The sequence below is a fragment of the Trichomycterus rosablanca genome, chromosome 19, assembly GCF_030014385.1.
Source record: "Trichomycterus rosablanca isolate fTriRos1 chromosome 19, fTriRos1.hap1, whole genome shotgun sequence".
NCBI classification, from domain to species: Eukaryota; Metazoa; Chordata; class Actinopteri; order Siluriformes; family Trichomycteridae; genus Trichomycterus; species Trichomycterus rosablanca.
Genome location: NC_086006.1, coordinates 6,546,380 through 6,563,812, shown reverse-complemented (window position 1 = coordinate 6,563,812; position 17,433 = coordinate 6,546,380). Strand labels below are relative to the sequence as shown.

Sequence of the window (17,433 nt, the reverse complement as noted above, 5' to 3'; positions counted from 1 at the left end):
GCACAGTTTTTTTGTGAGTTTGTTCTTTATACCACTGAATTTAAAATTTAGCTTTATTTATAGAATCTGTCTCCAGTGATGACATGACTAAACTAAAAAAAGATTTGTAAAATACAAAAACAATAAATCAAATCAATTTTTAAATGAAAATACAGTAATTCTTTAAACAATGAATATAAACTTTACTATAAAAATCTGATTGAAGCAGGTTTAAAGGTATTGAAACCTTAAGTTACATTCTGCTAAGTTTGAAATGTGTTACACATTTAAGTAGTGCATTGGTACTGTTACACCATACTGTGAATTTGTGTTACTGGGTGTATTAATTGTGTTGTTTGGCTGCAGATTATTTTGATGGGGACTTCAATCCTGAAGCCTGACAATGCACGTAACTCCAGTGATGTATCCATGTACACACACCATCCCTGCTCTAAAAGTGTGTGTGAGAACGGCGGCGAGTGCAGCCCACTGCTGGACAGCTACGAGTGTGTGTGTCCATACGGCTTCACCGGAGCACACTGCCAGCATAGTGAGTGTCCTACTTCATTCCACCACTTATTTTACGCTCTGACTTTGTGAATTCACTTTTCAATATCAGTTACCTTTTACTTAAACTGCCTTTGTACTTTCATAAATAATCTACTGATTATGAAACTAAGGCGAGGAGAGGCAAGCCATGTACTCATATAAAAGCCAAATATAGCACACCAAGATTATGCAAATTGGGACCCAAATACAGAATTTATCATTTTGTTACATATGGAAACAGCATATTTCATGACTGACAGGTTACCAATTATGGTGGAAAAGAAAAGTAGAGATGTAAAGATGCTTTTAACGTTTTTGAAGTAAGTTTTCGGGCATCCTGCTGAATGCCTTTACATAGTGAATATTATAATGGGCTTCTTTGCTCACCCCTTAAGCGTATATAATCTATCACTTGACCCCAAACTTTAATTTACAGTCAGCAGTCTGTATCCAAAGAAGTTTTTCCAACTATCCGTATTAAACCTGCTGTGTCACTGTGCTGGTGTTTAACCTTTATTAAACCACACAGGCATGAAAATACAATACGTACTACTCACATTCTCTCTAGCTAATAAGAAGTGCTGTTTTCTTTATCTCTTAAAATAATGTGCCTTTCTTTTCTTGCATGATTGATCAGTTACCTTTGAGAAAGCAGCCGGAGAATCAGAGGCTATTGCTTTTGATGGCCGAACACACATCGAGTATCACAACGGAGTTACCAAGAGGTAAGAAATAATCCTCAGTGCACTTAAAACTGCTCTTTAGCTGCACCACCACTCAGAGAGCTCTAAATACAAGCTAAATTACCTGACACATCTTAGGTTCTGCTTGATTTTTGTCTAGGCTAATAGCTGGTTTTAATTCCCTCATCTCTCTCGTCTTTTGTGAGTGTCAGTAATTAGCTGGCCGGTTCCAATTAAGCCTGGAGCGACCTTCTCTCTGTACTGTCCTGTGCAGTATTAAACTGATGTATGGTGTGAAACAGTCTACGCTATTACTACAAGTTCACTTCTTTTATAGAACACCTATTAAAAAACATCAATGTGTCCAATCCTAGAACTGATTTATTGTCCTATGACTTCTATATAGTCTACTAAAATATATATAGGTATGTGCTGAGTTGTCTTTTCAAAGCACTTACCAATTAAACTTCCAAAAACTTGATTGACAGTTGAATTGAGAGCAGAGGTAAGACTGGTAGTGCAGATATCACATAAAAATATCATTAAAAGAAATGCAGACCCACTTTATGAGCATGTATGTATTTGGCCTTAAATGCTTTATAAACAGGCAGCATCTAATAATAATAAATGAAAACTATATATAGATGTAAATGTAGTCTATAATTTAAGGAAACCTGACTGAATAAATAACCTTCTTAATGAATTCCAGGACAGTAGTTCTTTCCTCACATTGAAAATGATCATTAGTGGCGTCTTCTATCTTCTATACTTTTTTGATGTATATGTTGATGTTAAAGTTGAGATGGTTTCTGCTGAAAAATAGGCAGTTACAGTTCAATTCTATAGCCATTATATTGTTCACTGAAAAACAGTATACAGGTATAGTAACACAAACAGTCACTGCTCTACCACTACATTATTGCTTCATTTTAAATCTAATATCTACCATATTGGTTGGCCGTTCCCAAAACTCCTAAATGTATTTCATGTTTACCCATCTGTCTGAATCTGGGCTGTATGTGTCTGTCTATCTGTCTGGCTGTCTGTCTGTATGTATGTATGTTCTGTATAAATGTTCCTTGTTTTCTCTCTGCACCCAAGCCAACTGAACAATGAGATTCCAGAGTAAGTAACCAAAAGTGTATTGTGGGATACAGCTCAACTAACCCTGTAGTAAACACATCTCAGTAATTAACCAAATACCCAATTATTACCCAACAACAACAGAGCTTATCTGTTTAAAATTCATCCCTTGTATTAGTTTCATTGCTTTAAAACTCCTCAGTCAAGTGTTTATCTTCTCATTAGGTGCATTTGTTACAGAAAAGCATGCTCGGCATGTATGATGAGCATTGTGCTAAGCAAAGACACTGCAGTGTATCTACTGTATATGGAAAGCATGCAGAACTGAATTAGTGCAAGGTACATTCGTAAAATCTGCAGCAAATGGAATTAACTGTTATGCAAATTTGAATGAGGCCCTCTTTAACAGATACATACATTGTTTTTACCCTCTGTAAACCCCTTTCATGAGTCGATATAATTCTAACTGAAGGCTAGAATAAGAATTAGCTCGATTTGCTTCATTTGCAAATGACCGATTTGTAATGGTTTCCTTTTTAGTAGCACTTACTTTACATTATTTGTTTTTTTCTAAGCGTAATTAACTGGATAAGTGGCTGTACTGATCCCTGGTTTTAACTTTGGCAGATTGATTTATTTTGAATTACGCTAAGCAGCTCAAGTGAAAAAAGTCCTTTTCTGTCAGCTTTTGTCAAACCATTAACTGTGGTTTCTAATAATTGTGTCTCTGGCTGAGAAGGGAGTGACATATTAATCAAGAAAAAGACCTTCAAAGGCCTTTAATTGAGATGTTCTGAAAGACTGATAATGTAAGAGTGCTGCCCCGAACATCAATACAAGTTAAGGACGAGGCTCTATCAGTGGCTTCTACACTGATCTGTGGTGTAATGCATGCCACTTCCAATATAAATGCTGCAAAAGTTAATGAACTCCTCAGAGGACTTGGACAAGCTGTGACTGTGGTTGGCTAGAATACAGTAAAATTGCTCCAAACATTTACTAGATGGGTCATCTGTCTTCATTCTTTCTTGTTTGCTTCGCAACCTTGGATCAATTTCCCAATTCCCCGTGAGTTCTGTTACCAGCCCTCTACCATTGCCTTTTCATAATTGGATGTTTGACCCCATTGCTTTCTTGATGGAGTGCCCTGTTTTTGATTGGCTTTGCTTCAGGAAGCTTGATATTGGTTATATAAATCATTTACTTTCATTTGTGCACTCACTCACTTATTTAAACCATTCACTCACTCATTTAATCACTTACTTTACATCACTCTCTGATTCATTTGGACTTTCAGTTCATTTTGTTCATTTTTTGACTTGAAAAGTCCATCCTACAACTATGACTCATCAGATGTACCTATCATTTACATAAAGCATGGAATAACATTTGACCAAGAAAAAGAAAAACATAGGCAAATGATGGTCACCCACAATAAAAAAAAAAAGATTTTAATCCTAATGGGGAAAATGATCAATGGATGCCATATGAACAAGAGATCTAAGAGGGAGGAGACATACTATATTGTACCATTTAGCTGTTATTCCACATTTAGGCTACATGATGTTGGAGAATTTTGGTAGATTGGGCAACTTTTTATTAATCAGAATTTAAAATGTTAATTCTTTGACATTAATAATATGGTGGTTTCAGTTTTAATGTTTTATTAGCTATATCTTAGTCTGTACTAATCCTAATCATTGTCAGGACAAAGGAGGGTACAACAGTTACTAAAGTGTGAACTAAAATAACTATTTTACTAGTCAGTTGCCTCAGTTTTGGCTTGACAACAAAACAAAAGGTCATGGATATCTAAAAGACTAAACTAATGAACTAATGAAAAATTATTTCAATTTAGAGGCTAATAGAAGAGACGTTTCTAATATGGGAATTACATAACGGAGTAAATGACAGTGTGTGTAATGTAGAAACTTCAGCTGAGGTGAAAACTGACCAAATTGTCATTGAAAGATCTTTAAAGTAGAAATAGTTCATAAAAATGAGGTCTGTACTGAATGTGACAGTTTCATTATAATTATTGATATGCAAGTTGTTGAGGGTGGACCACTGCCCCTATTTTCTCCCTAATTAAGATATTACTAATTAAGATATTGCACCATCCTTTAATCTGTAAGGGTGATTGCTGGCACATGTAATTAGCCAACTGCCTCTTCACTAGCTGTGGCACATGCCGTGTCACTGAGCAGGTCAATGCTTTTAGGGTGCTTTCCATCCACTTGTAATAGCTTTTAGACTCCCGGGATTGGCTGAGGTCAAATGATTAACTGTGAAGAGAGGAAATATGTGGTTTGGACTATAGGGCAAGTATATGTTCCACTAAACCATTTGGGAACCATTCTTTTTTTTTCAACATTTTATTTACTCACATTCAGCAGATACATTTTGCTTTTCTAGTCTTCCTGCAGAAACAGTCCGCTGTTGGTATTTTAATTACTTGATATTTTGTCCAATCGAGCATGTAAAGAGCTACACCTAGTATACAGGTACAGGCAACTACTGGTACAGTAATCAACATTTTATACAGCCTAGTGCCAGAGCATAGCCACCCTCTCCCCCGGACCGGTTTATGTCCGTCTTTATTTCAGTTAGGTTGGATTGAAGTTCATTCCCTTCGCCCTTTTAAGATTGTTGCATGCCCCTTATTTTCTTCCTTGCTCCTCTAAGCCCTGAGTCTCTGGAGAACCCATCAGAGCAGAGGTGAGTCCCCCTGTCTAAACTGCAAGTCCTGGCATGCTGCCCTCTCCTGACCTCCACATGGGCTGAAGGCCTCAGCTTTTAAATCAATGCAGCAGATTTCTCAGCTTTTATTGAAAGAAGGAATTAGAAATGTGATACTTCTTTGGTGAGAGCTTTACAATGATGCTTTAATGGCAATATTGAATGAGGTACTGCCCCCTATGGGTGGATAGGATGAATCAGTCCTTAAACTGTTTTAGCTTGTAAAATGAGGTGTAATGGACATTAAGCTACAATCCATTGCACAAGCTACACTTAAAAGCAGCCTCTGTTAAATCAAATTCATTACAATGATTATGAAAAATGGGACTGATATTTTAATGTCACTTCCAGTAAGCCTTAGGTTAATGCTGATCATGATCATAAGAGGGGTCGTGTGGTCCATTGAGGAATCCCAAAGCTTTGGCTGCCAGCCCTGTGGTGGGTATATCTGACAGAATGAGTCCAGTCAGCACATTGTATGTGTCTCATTAGGGAGGAATTCAATTACACCAAATAATTACGTGACTTTACTACATCATGCTCTGGTCTAACACGATTTGCATAATGAAATTTTGTCTTTTAATTAAAGAAGTGGAGCTCCGTCGTTATTTTCAATTGTGCAAGAACCTCTCAAGATGCCAGTCATTTATGAAAGTTTTACATACTTGTAACGGTGCAGTAGATGAGAAAAACCTTCCTGAGAGCTGGAAAAGCATGGCCTGGTTTCTCACCTCTGCTTCACAGCTTTGATTAATATAAACTGTCACTTAGCCTCAGGGCAAAGACATGCACTGTGCTCTGCCAGAGAAGAAAAGCTGATGGTTCCTCACTTTTGAGATGACATGCAGTGGCTGACTTTCGACTCTTGTTAGGACATTCCACAAAAAGAGTTTCTGTCCCACCAAACATTTAGCCAGAAATACATGAACAGCAGATAAAGAAAATAAAACTGTAAAATGTAAAAATTATATCAAAGTAAAAATGTGTTTACCATATTTATGTTTCTAATTGCCAACTTTTAGATTTCAGTTATAGATGTAATGATTCATAAAGACATGAAGAAATGCTTGATTAAAAAAAAAAAAAAAAAAAACAGTGGCCTGCTCAGAGCCCTGACCTCAGCCCCATTAATCAGATTTGGATTGAACTGGAACATCTTTTGAGGCTTTCTTGATCAACATCAATGCCCAGCCATACAAATGAGTAAAGGGCACAAATTCCCACAGACAGAATTTTTTGTGAGAAGCCTTCTCAGAAGAGTGGCTGTTGTTATAGATCACTTAAAGGTCACTCTATTTTAATACCATTTGTTTTTTAACTGAGATGTCCAACAAGCACATGATCGGGTGTCCAAATACTTTCGGCTGTATAGTGTACATATACACTTTCCCCCTTTCTTAAGAGGAGGGAAAATATTTTACAAATTAAGATATTTTTAGTGCTTGTCAATGTAGTCAACCCTAGTATGTTGCTTTTGGGACAGTGGTAGCCTAGTGGGTAGAGCTTTATGCTATCAATTGGAAGATTGTCGGTTTGAACCCAGGCCCTTGAGCAAGGCTCTACCCTGTCTGCTCCAGGGGTGCCGTACAATGGCTTACCCTGCGCACTGACCCCAGCTTTCAAACAAGCTGGGATACGTGGAAAAAGAATTTCATTGTACTTTACTTGTGTATGTGTATATATGACAAATAAAGGCCTTCTTCTCTTCTCGTCTGTTCTGTATCCCTGCCACTACGCTTTTAATGGAAATCCCATATAAAAGTCTTTTATGTTTCTTTTTAAATCTAACCTTTTAAACACAAAGCAAAGCATTTCTAGTTTTAACAATGGTAAAAGGATTACAACCAAGCATAGCACATGACACATAAAACTGGCCTCTGCAGGATCAATACAGCTTGTCTTTAAATGTATATTAAAAACACCAAGAATTTCAGTTTTTAAAGAATATTGGCACTCTGTTAGTGGAATGTCATGGTTAAACTCACAAAAACTTGGGATTATCTTAAAACTTGAGACCAAACTTCCATTAGTGAGAAACAGTCGCCATCAGTGAAGAGTGGTCTCACAGTTTGGTGGTGTTTCAGAGCAGCGTAGAGCCTCCTGCTCCTGTGGTGTGAAGATTCACGTCTTCTCGCCACCTGCTCTCATATTTCTGTTTCTTTGCTGTCTTTGTCTTCATTGTTTTATCTGTGACCCTCTTTTCATGTTACGTTATTTTGTCTAGTATTGAGTTGTGTTTTGTCTAGTGTCGTGTTTGTATTGTTTTTCTGTAAACAATCTACTTTGTGTTTGTGTTACCTGGGTGATCAAAAACACCTATTTACACCTGTTTCACATGCATATATTCTCACAATATTGGCTCAGTACAAAAAATGGCAGCTGTTATGTTGAAATAGCAGCTTCTATTACAAGAAACTAGATTGTGAAGTGTTGTGATGAACTAATCCCTGCTGGCCAGTCTCCAACTCCTGTTGCCTTCAGCTTCAAGCTTGGCATGGTCATCCCAGGGGACAGGAGGTGGTTGCTCATCATCATCATCATCATGAGCAGCACCTCTTTTCTTCAGAGCTATGCATTAACAGAGCAGATCAAATTCACTACCTCTGGGGACAGTGCAGGATAAAGTTAAAGGTTTATTTTTTTTTAAATAGCTGGTGAACAAGTGTGTCTCTGGTGCTATCTCTCACATTAATACTCCATGCTTTTGCCCTCCCACGGCGTGCCCTAGTTTACTGATGAACCATGAAGACCCCTCAGGATTTCACCTCCTCCACAATCTGCTCTCCCACACACTCACTCATTAGCTTAGCATGCCCGATGTAAACAGCAGGTAGACCTTATCAGGTCATACCTTATTATCAGCAGGACCTTACGAGGACCTTATCAGCATTCAAGCACCAAGTTTTTACATAATTAGTGCAAGTAGTAACCCGACTTCCAAAAGGTTAGTTGAAGAGGTTGAAGATATCTAGCCTGTTGCCAAATTATCAGTCTTAGAGCAATTACCAATTTCTAATCCACAAGCGAGCTATTTTAGAAGTCTAATTAACCCATGATTAAAGAGTCATGAAACAGGTAATTGCATTTCCATTTAAACAACATGTATAGAAATATACATTATTTAGCTTTTTTTATTTTTTATTAAGAAATATAAAGTTCTTTCTCATGTGCAGTTTGTCTTCTACCCACCTGTTTAAAGAGACAATCATAGGACCAGTGCTTACTAGACATATGTTTGAATGTGGTCTTTTCTTACCACAGACATGTTTATGTGTGTTTATCATCATCCAGTCCTTTATTGCCCGGTTTTTAACACAAGACACTGTTGGTTGGATAGTGTTATGGCAACTGAGTGTAAATTGGCCTGTGGCTCTATAAAATAAAATAAAAAATGAATAAAAAAGAATTTAAAAACAAATCACACATGAATTCTTAGGAGTTTTCTTGACTTATGAAGGAACAACTAGTGACTAAAATCTGAGTATTTACTCACAGGTGTTCATGCATACAGCTGTAAGTGCTAAGGTGTTATAAAGCTGATTGATTAAATTAATAGACAGTGTAATGATGCACTTCAAGCAGGCTTATTATTATTCCATTTTCTTACTCATTACTTTTGACTTGTGACTCCATATTTTTGTCTATCTGAATAAAGGAATAGAAAATAAATACATAAAGTGATTTGCTTTATACAAACCCTAAATTAAGACAGGACCACTGGACCAGAAGCAGGAGCAAGAGTACACAATTTATGATTATGTCACTGCTATTATCTTTTAAATATTTTTTTTTCCTTCCTTTTTAGTGAGAAAGCATTGCTGGTGAACAAGTTTGAGCTGAGCATCAAAACCGAGGCCACTCAAGGTCTAATCCTGTGGAGCGGGAAGGGTGTAGAGCGCTCTGACTACATCGCCCTGGCCATCGTAGATGGTCGTGTCCAGATGACTTATGACCTTGGTTCCAAGCCAGTCGTCCTGAGATCCTCTGTGAAGGTTAATACCAATCGATGGATTCGTATTAAAGCCAGCAGGTAAGCTGCAACTCCTTCTGTAGTCGTCTTAGTGAACCATAGATAAAGTTTGATGAGAGAGCCAGAGTTGTGCAGTATGTGACCTTTTGTTTTTCTCTCTGTGTTTGATCAGAGCACTTAGAGATGGCTCTCTACAGGTGGGTAATGAGGCTGCGGTGACTGGATCCTCACCACTGGCTGCTACACAGCTGGACACAGATGGTGCCCTTTGGCTAGGTAAGACACTTCTACATCTCATCATATTCGTCTCCTTATTCTGTCTTTGTTATATAGTGTACCAAATTTTAATAACTTTACATAGGAAATAATAAAATACCAACATATTTAAAATTAAGACAAAAAATACAGTCACCCTATTGAAAAAACACATTTATTTAAACTAAATTTAAAACAATGTATTGTTTAGGGTAAGGCTTTCTGGAACACTACTTAAGTTTAGGGTTAACTAAGTCACAGTTGGTCCTTGGAATGCCTAATGACCAATTTTAAAGGTCATTTTAGTGCTTAAAATGAACTTACAGCAACTTGTTCAATCTAAGTATGCACTAATAATGTAAAGCACAGTTTTTTATAAATTGTTTAGGATGTTTGGGTTAGGATTAGAGATGGGACGATCGGGGTTTTTGGCACCGATTGCGATCTCCGATCTCCTTTCAGGGACATCTGCCGATAGCCGATTGCGATCGGGGGGGGGGGGGGGGGGTTAGCAGTAAATAAAATAAATAAATTTAAAAAGAGCCTCACAGTGAAGATAAACCGGAGCAGCGCGCGCGCGTGTTTGTGTGTGTGTGTGTGTGTGCGCCTTTAGAAGAGACGCTTTGTTCACTGTATCGCTATAAGTGATTCATTGATTCACGAGTCATTTTTCGCGAAGCGTAAGTTTCTCTTCTCAGTTATCTCTCCGTGTTTACTGTTATTAATTAAATGTCGTGGTTTTAAATAAACACCAGCTACTACAGAACATTTTGTGTGACTCTCTTACATTAAAAAGCTTCATTAAAAAGCTTAATTAAACTGCTATTACCACAGATCTGTAACCGACCGTCAGACTCGTTCCGTCTAAGGAGCTAAAAGTTCAGCAGATGATCCTGAACTAACGAATTTGGTAATGAATAAACTTTTGCCTCTGATTGGCTCTGTAACGTTTTCTGTTCTCATCTACATCACAAGTAAGAACCACTTACGATTTACCAAAGTGAACCAGGAGTTTATATAACGTGCTGATAGAATCGACTCATATGTGACCGGGTTGAATTATCTTTTTAAAGTAAATATTACAATCAGCAAAATTACATCGTATGTATGATGCACAACGTTAATGATGTTATTTTAGGTCATGAAGAGCTTTCACTGTGGTTTCTGTACGATGGTTGATGAATGGTGATGTGATGGTTGGTGTCTGGATCAATCCACTGAGCTGTTAACTTAACGTGATCTTTTATATATCACACGATCGGATCGGCTACTTTTAGGAAATATCGCCGATCGCCGATAGCATATTTTGATTAAAAATCGGCCGATACCGATTCATAGCCGATCGATCGTCCCATCTCTAGTTAGGATTGTCTCTATGTTTTATGCCAAATGAAATAATCTAGGACTATCAATACATGTAGACCTGTGTAGGGTTTAATATTAGATATCCAAATAGTAAATTATACATAATTTATTTATAGCAAATGTTTGTTAAATTGCCTATTAATCAAAGCCATTTTGGTTTTTTGGTAACATTTGATAATTCTTTTAGCACAGAGGTTCTGTGAGAGTTTATGGGAACTACTTTATCTGCAAATCATTTACACATTGGCTGTGACAGGTACAAAGCCAAGGAGCCAGATTCTGAAACTTCATGAAGTACTGAAAAAGTGTTTTAAATAGTAAAACATTACCTTTGTACCACTCTGTAATTTCAGAACCAACCCAAGGCTACCAGTCAAGTTCACTTTGTCGTTAAAAATTGGATATATTTTTAATTGCCAACATAAGAAGGCATTTGTAGTTTAAGCAGACCTTTGGGTAGACAGAATAAAATTAAGGTAATATAGAACAGGGCTAAGACTGATGCATTATAAAGTAGCTGAAACTTACACTGAGACCATAATCATTTAAAACTTTCTCACCAGCTTTTTACTGAAGCACTCAGGTGGTTGAAACTTTACTAAACCTTGAGAGAAATGCTTAAATTTCTAGACAGAGTATGGACTGAGTGAAAGATTGTAGCTACTGATTATTTTGGACTGTTGTTCCAGGCCGTTTACAGAATAACAATGTCATAGTGTTATCTCTCAATGTCAGTAGTGCCTCGTTGTTTGCTTTCAATCTACCCAGGACATTATCATGGAGTAAGATTTATTAAAAATTGAATGACTGAGTCTGGGTGCACATCAGTAAATAACCAGAGTGTAATGCAGACATTTATACTTAGCTAGTGCTAAAGCTCTGGGGTGCTGTGCTATTTGGTGGGGGGGTGGGGGGGGGGGGGATTTGCCCTGTTCAGATATCTCTCTCTGTCTACTGCATGGTGTGTGACCCATTTAAATGAGGGTTAAGGACTGACAGAATTGGAAGATGGCAAAAAAAAAAGTTACAATCATTGAAGTTTCTTGTTTGTGCATTAAGGGTCTGACATCCCTGCTGTATATCACTGAAACAGGTGCTGCTTCTTCCCTGCAGCTAATTCATTATCCTCCAGCAACCTGCGTATCAAGAGCCTCATTTTAAACCTTTTTTTCCATGGCTGATTATTTATTTACTTATTCAGCTATGCGTTGCATGAAATTAGCCCAGTTGATTCTCCTGTACCAGAGTACACAAGCCAGTTAAAGCAGGAGTGGGGAAGAAGAGGCATAGGAGATGAACGAAAATATCTTTTGCGGAGAACGCAGATGCATATCTTTAGATATGTTGGCAGTGCTAGAATGTGAGAAAAATGTATGTTTAAAAAAAGCTGAAAGTTTCTGGAGAAGCTGTCAGAACACATTATCAAATCGTACTATATTTGATCTGCTTCACCTCTTTGTGTTATACGTCTCTCCTGTATTATTCCCCGCTCCTGTATGTTGTGTTTGCCTTCCCCTGAAATCAAATACCCACCTGTTTGCCCTGTTTCTGTCTTTTATATACATAGGGTGTGTTAACATCTTTCTGTAGCTTTACTTTTTAATGTGCAGGCAAGTAACCCCAAACTTACCCCTGTTTAACATAACAAAAACAGGAGCAGACAAGAGGAAATTAATACCGTACATCCCATAATACTGTACGATAAAATAATCACAAGGTTTTGCCTTACCAAAATTGGGTCATTTCTGAGAGGAACCACTCATTCAGAAGGCAGTCAGATGGTTTTAGGTAGCATGACTACCTGCAGTAAAGATGTCCACAATTTAGTAGTACAAAGGAAGCAGCGCAGTAGCTCATATTCATTCAGTCAATTATCTTTCATAACCTCTTATTCCAGTTATGGTCACAGTGGGTCCAGGGCCATCCAGAAAGCATAACCGGCCTTGTATCAACTAGCATGGAGGGATGGCATAGTGTGTTCCCCATTATCAAGACACGTTATATCCTTGGAGATGTATCCAGCTGACCCATAAGGGTGCACAAGCTGCTGTTTAACAAGAGATGTTGTCTGGCTTTTACGGTGTTAAAGGAAGTGTTAGAACTTTCTTTCTCTCAGATTAGTAGCATCATGAGAAAATCTTTTTGAAATTTGGGTAAATACACAATATAATAACAATATAGATATTGGGTAGATATATAATATAATAAGTGATGGATGGATGGATGGATGGATGGATGGATATATTTTGATGAGGTGGTTTTATATTTTGTTACAATGAATTTAATGAAAGTTATAAGGGGTGGAACAGTAGTGCTAGGGATCTGGGTTCTTCCTCACCCATCACTATGTGTTTGTTCTTTGGGTACTCTGCTTTCTTCCCAGCTCCTAAAACATGCAGAAGGTGAAATGGCTGCTCTAAATAATTAAATATTACTTAAATTACATTTCCATTGCAGCAGTTAGATAAGGTCCTAATTGAAAGTATTTTTCTTCTGTGCTTACTTAATCTTACACTTTTTAGAACTGTTCATTACTTTGTCGTTAAGAAACTTCATTGTCTTGCTGAAAGTCAGTGGACAATCTCAAATTAAATGTTAGGTATTTTACCTGTCCTACTTTTCTTTTTCTAATCAATCGTTTTGTTTGTTTGTTTGTTTGTTTAGGTGGCCTTGAGGATTTGGCTGTGGCACGCCGCTTGCCTAAGGCCTACAGCACAGGCTTTCTGGGCTGCATTAAAGACGTGATTGTCGACGGGGTGGATTTGCATCTAGTAGAGGATGCCTTAAACAGCCCTAAAATATTACACTGTTCAGCCAAATAGCCTGGCAACACCTCCCTCCCTCCTACCCTCCTAACGCCATGTCTACTGCTGTAATTATTTTCTATTTTTGTATAATGTTCATTGCTTTTTATATTGGAGAGATTACATTGTTTTCATTTTGTTGTCATGACATATATCTGGTTGTTTTTAATCTGCGCCTCCATCTGTAATCCCGAACGGCAGTTAAACATGGTATCACAAGACAAAAACAATATGTATTATGTTTATGGTGTTGTTTTTAGAGCACCAAAAACCATAATCTTGCTCATTACTTGAAATGGTGAATAACGTAGGTGCTTTTTGCCCTCTCGATTGCCTTCTATCGGTGCCATAATTCGGACGCTGTAGTACAGCCTCCCTGTACATTCCACTGAGCCGACGCTGCAGCTGGTAATGCTATTGCTCACTACGAATAAAGCATGTGCAACCTTGCTTTATCAAGAATGGACTGCCACTGTTAACTACGCTAAGCAAGACCTGTCTAATATTTACTGGGATGCCTACTTTTGCTCGTAATGTTTGAAGCTTCTTGCTAACACAAACCTATTAGCATCCTTAATGGACTAAACTGTTAGTAATTGAAACATGGGATTGTACAGTAATACATGAGACTATGAATATTTTGGTCAAGAATCAGTCTCATTTTCTGTGCACTGCTTTTAAACTATACAAATTGATTACCACTTTTTTCGCATGCGATTTTTTGCATTGGTTTCTTGATTTTTCTGTTCAGGGTAAAAAAAATCTGATCATGGAAATGCTTGTAATGTAATCCTCATAATCTGATTTCAATTTTATTTTTTTGAAACATTGTTAGCCCTGAGTTACTGTTCATCGTATGTTAGTCAATCTATCATGTGCTGTGGCTGGACTGGGACTGAAAGGACACTTGAAAGAGACATGGTTGTTACAGTGGTCTGCCATGGGGAGGCACCGTAGCACAAGAAGAAGGATGTGGAACGTGGCAGAAATCATGCCAAAGTGGATGCAAGAGCAACGAGTGGAATATTATTTCTGGCATTAGGTGAAATCCTGAGATGAAGAGCATTTGCAGGAATTTTTTTGTCACTTTAGTCAGCACTTGCTTTAAAAAAGGGACGTCTAGACGCTTGCACTGATGTCTAGATGCTTGCATTTTATAACTGTGGTCCAAAAGCAACCATGTAAATAAGCAAACGTATCAAAAACAATAATGAATAAAATAGTATCAATAATGATAATAATAATAATAACAATAATAATAATGCATGGGTTTGTTATAACTAATGATTTTTGTAACATGTTCGAAGAGAAATGTGATGCAATTGTTTGTACTGCTGAACATTGTAAGAAATACTTTAGTTTCAATACAAGATCAAAATCTAAGTTTCGATAATCAAAAAAAATTATGCCTGTTAATAGATATGTTATTCTTTGTGGAGAAAAAAATCTATATTTCATGTTCATTTATTGTTTCTTTTTTAAGCAGTGAGACAACCATTTTGTATAGCCCAGTGATTATCATATCACATGTCATGTAAATGAGAACTGTGCATCTGTGGACCTTCTGTTTTAGTATTATACACTGGAATTGAGTTGAACTTGTCTATTCACTACATATATTCTGTTTTGGGGTGTGCAGGGAATCATTTATTGGTTTATATATTAATTTCCCATGTAGGGACAGTTAATGTTCCAAACTAAAATCATCACTCTGTTTCTACATCTATTTTTTATAATATACTGTAGTACCCATACAGTTCTGTATGTTTTTAATATCAGGTCTGTTTTGTTACACTTGTATGTTTTAAACGCATCTAATGGCTGTGTGGGGTCCTCCTGTATGTTTGGGGGCACCGAAAGGACGGAGTGCAGTGCTCACAAAAATGAGTGCACATGAACATCCTGAATGGGTGAAACAGTCTGAGAATTGCCTTAATCCCATCATCACTTTATGGTAAGCGAGTCCATGTTTATACCATTCTGTGTTTTCACTACTAGAGTATTAGCCACATCATCATCATGTACAATAATTCACAGATATTAATAATTGTATTAATATTGTCCAAGAGAATATTCCAGAATGCCTCAAACTATTCGTTTTGGGCTCTACATATATAATATTTACTGTATAAATGCTATTTTCAATATCTTATTTATGTGGATTCCATTCCTGGCCTTTGTAAACTACTGTTTTGAGTGAATATAGCTGATGACTGTAACTCAGAATGAGAGTGGCATGACATTCCCATTACTAACTTGATTACCTTTGTCTTGTGTTCCCACCACCATGAAATAAAGTGTAAAACGAACTGATCTGCCCATGTTAACTGTGTGTAATGTTCTTTCAAAATTCATTGTGTTGGTTACTTTTACTACACATACTTAAGGACAAATAATGAACTATTAGTGTGTAAAAAACATTTGCTTACTGCTAACTGTACATATATTTTTAAAGGTAGCATGGTGCTACCCATCTCTGACCACCACAGCTTTAGCATTTAGTTTAGCTAACCTAGCTATCATACAGCTATCATAAGAAAAGATTCCTCAGCACAACAATGTCAAAGTAAACACTTTATCCCATTGTATATATAGAAAAGCAATGTGGAAAAAAACTCATATATAACTAAAAAAAAAATTGGAATCTTTCACTTGTCTACTAGAGCTAGTGATAGCAAGGTTAGCTAACCTAAATGCTAAATCTGTAGTGGTCAGAGATGGGTAGTACTATGCAACCATAAATAAAATATATCTACTGTTAACAGTAAGCATTTACTCTTTTATATACATCTAAATAAAGCTCAATTGCACTTTTACTTCACTTTTATCTTTGAATTTGTAACCAAAATTTTTTTTTATAATGTTGCACTACAGTCGTTGTAAGTACCATATAACAACCCCTGTAAGTGTTACATTTCCACTTCTTAATTACAGTTACAAGCATTTTAAAAAGAAAGAAATTGAGGTTGTAAAAATGGTGTGACTATGTATTTGTGTTTACTGGATAGCTAGTTAGCTTGGTTGCTAAGCTAACCTAATGGAAAGTTAAACTACAGACAAAGTACAGGTATGAAAGTGCAAAATGGAAAATATTCTAGTAATATATGCAGTGGAAAACTTGCACTCGGTCTAGTAATAAGTGTTGGTACCATCACAGCGTGTACTCGGGAGGCCAAAGTTCATATCTGAATTATGCAAAAGCTACAATCCTCCTGCAGCTAAAATTAAATGAAATGCAACAAGGCGAGCTCAGTGCTTGGCATACTCACTAAATCCTATCAAAGAGCTGAAGGAAAAATCCATTTGATTCCTCTGGATGGGGAATAAAGATGAAATTATCTGTCTGTGTATGAGCAAAACCCCTCTCTCTGTTGTTGTGGCTCCCGCTAGAGTAATAAAGGGGCCTTTTACAGCTCATAACAAGGCTTCAGCTGTCTGGGCACGTCAGCGCCTCTGTGGCTTCCATTGTTTGTGTCCATGTTTTTTTTTTTTTTTAGTTTGGAGCTCCTTAGGCGAAGTCACAGACACATCCTGGCTGGGGTCTGGCCTTCCCCCCATCCATGCCAGTGCATTCCCTACTGCATCACAACTGTCCTCATAAAGGACATTGCTGTAGCTGTGGTGTTCAATTTGCCGTCTTATAAAATGTTTCATTTTGTTTTGATTCAATGTTTCATAGATAAAGGCCTAGTGTCTAAGACAATTGCATAACCCAATTCCTTGGGAAGATTAACCTCAATGACGTTAGTCCAGTGATGGCATCACTTCAGGCTCACAGCTGGCTGCTTTTGCCCACAGCTGCCACTTGCAAATTGCACTACTGATGGATCTGTGTGTCATAGCTCATTGTTTGCACTGTGTTACGTACGTGCTAGTATTACTGCAGGCCTGTAATAACAGTCACTACTGGAGATAAAATTATATATGTGAGGGTTGTAATTATGTGAACTGTTCTTTATTACCAATGTGTTATGACTTGTTTTAGTGAATATGAGTGTATAATTTT

At 37.2% G+C, this 17,433-nt stretch overlaps 1 protein-coding gene across 3 annotated transcripts in view; it reads left to right on the top strand.

The window, feature by feature from the left end:
* agrn (agrin) overlaps positions 1 to 15,740 on the top strand; it is a 302,297-nt gene extending 286,557 nt beyond the window's left edge. For all 3 annotated transcript variants that reach the window (XM_063015798.1, XM_063015797.1, XM_063015799.1), the window contains 5 exons: positions 346 to 529; positions 1,166 to 1,253; positions 8,839 to 9,063; positions 9,176 to 9,279; positions 13,288 to 15,740. In XM_063015798.1, the coding sequence (XP_062871868.1) occupies positions 346 to 529; positions 1,166 to 1,253; positions 8,839 to 9,063; positions 9,176 to 9,279; positions 13,288 to 13,445 (759 nt within the window). In that variant the 3' untranslated portion in view covers positions 13,446 to 15,740. The remainder of the gene's footprint in view (positions 1 to 345; positions 530 to 1,165; positions 1,254 to 8,838; positions 9,064 to 9,175; positions 9,280 to 13,287) is intronic.
* Positions 15,741 to 17,433: the final 1,693 nt, after the last annotated feature.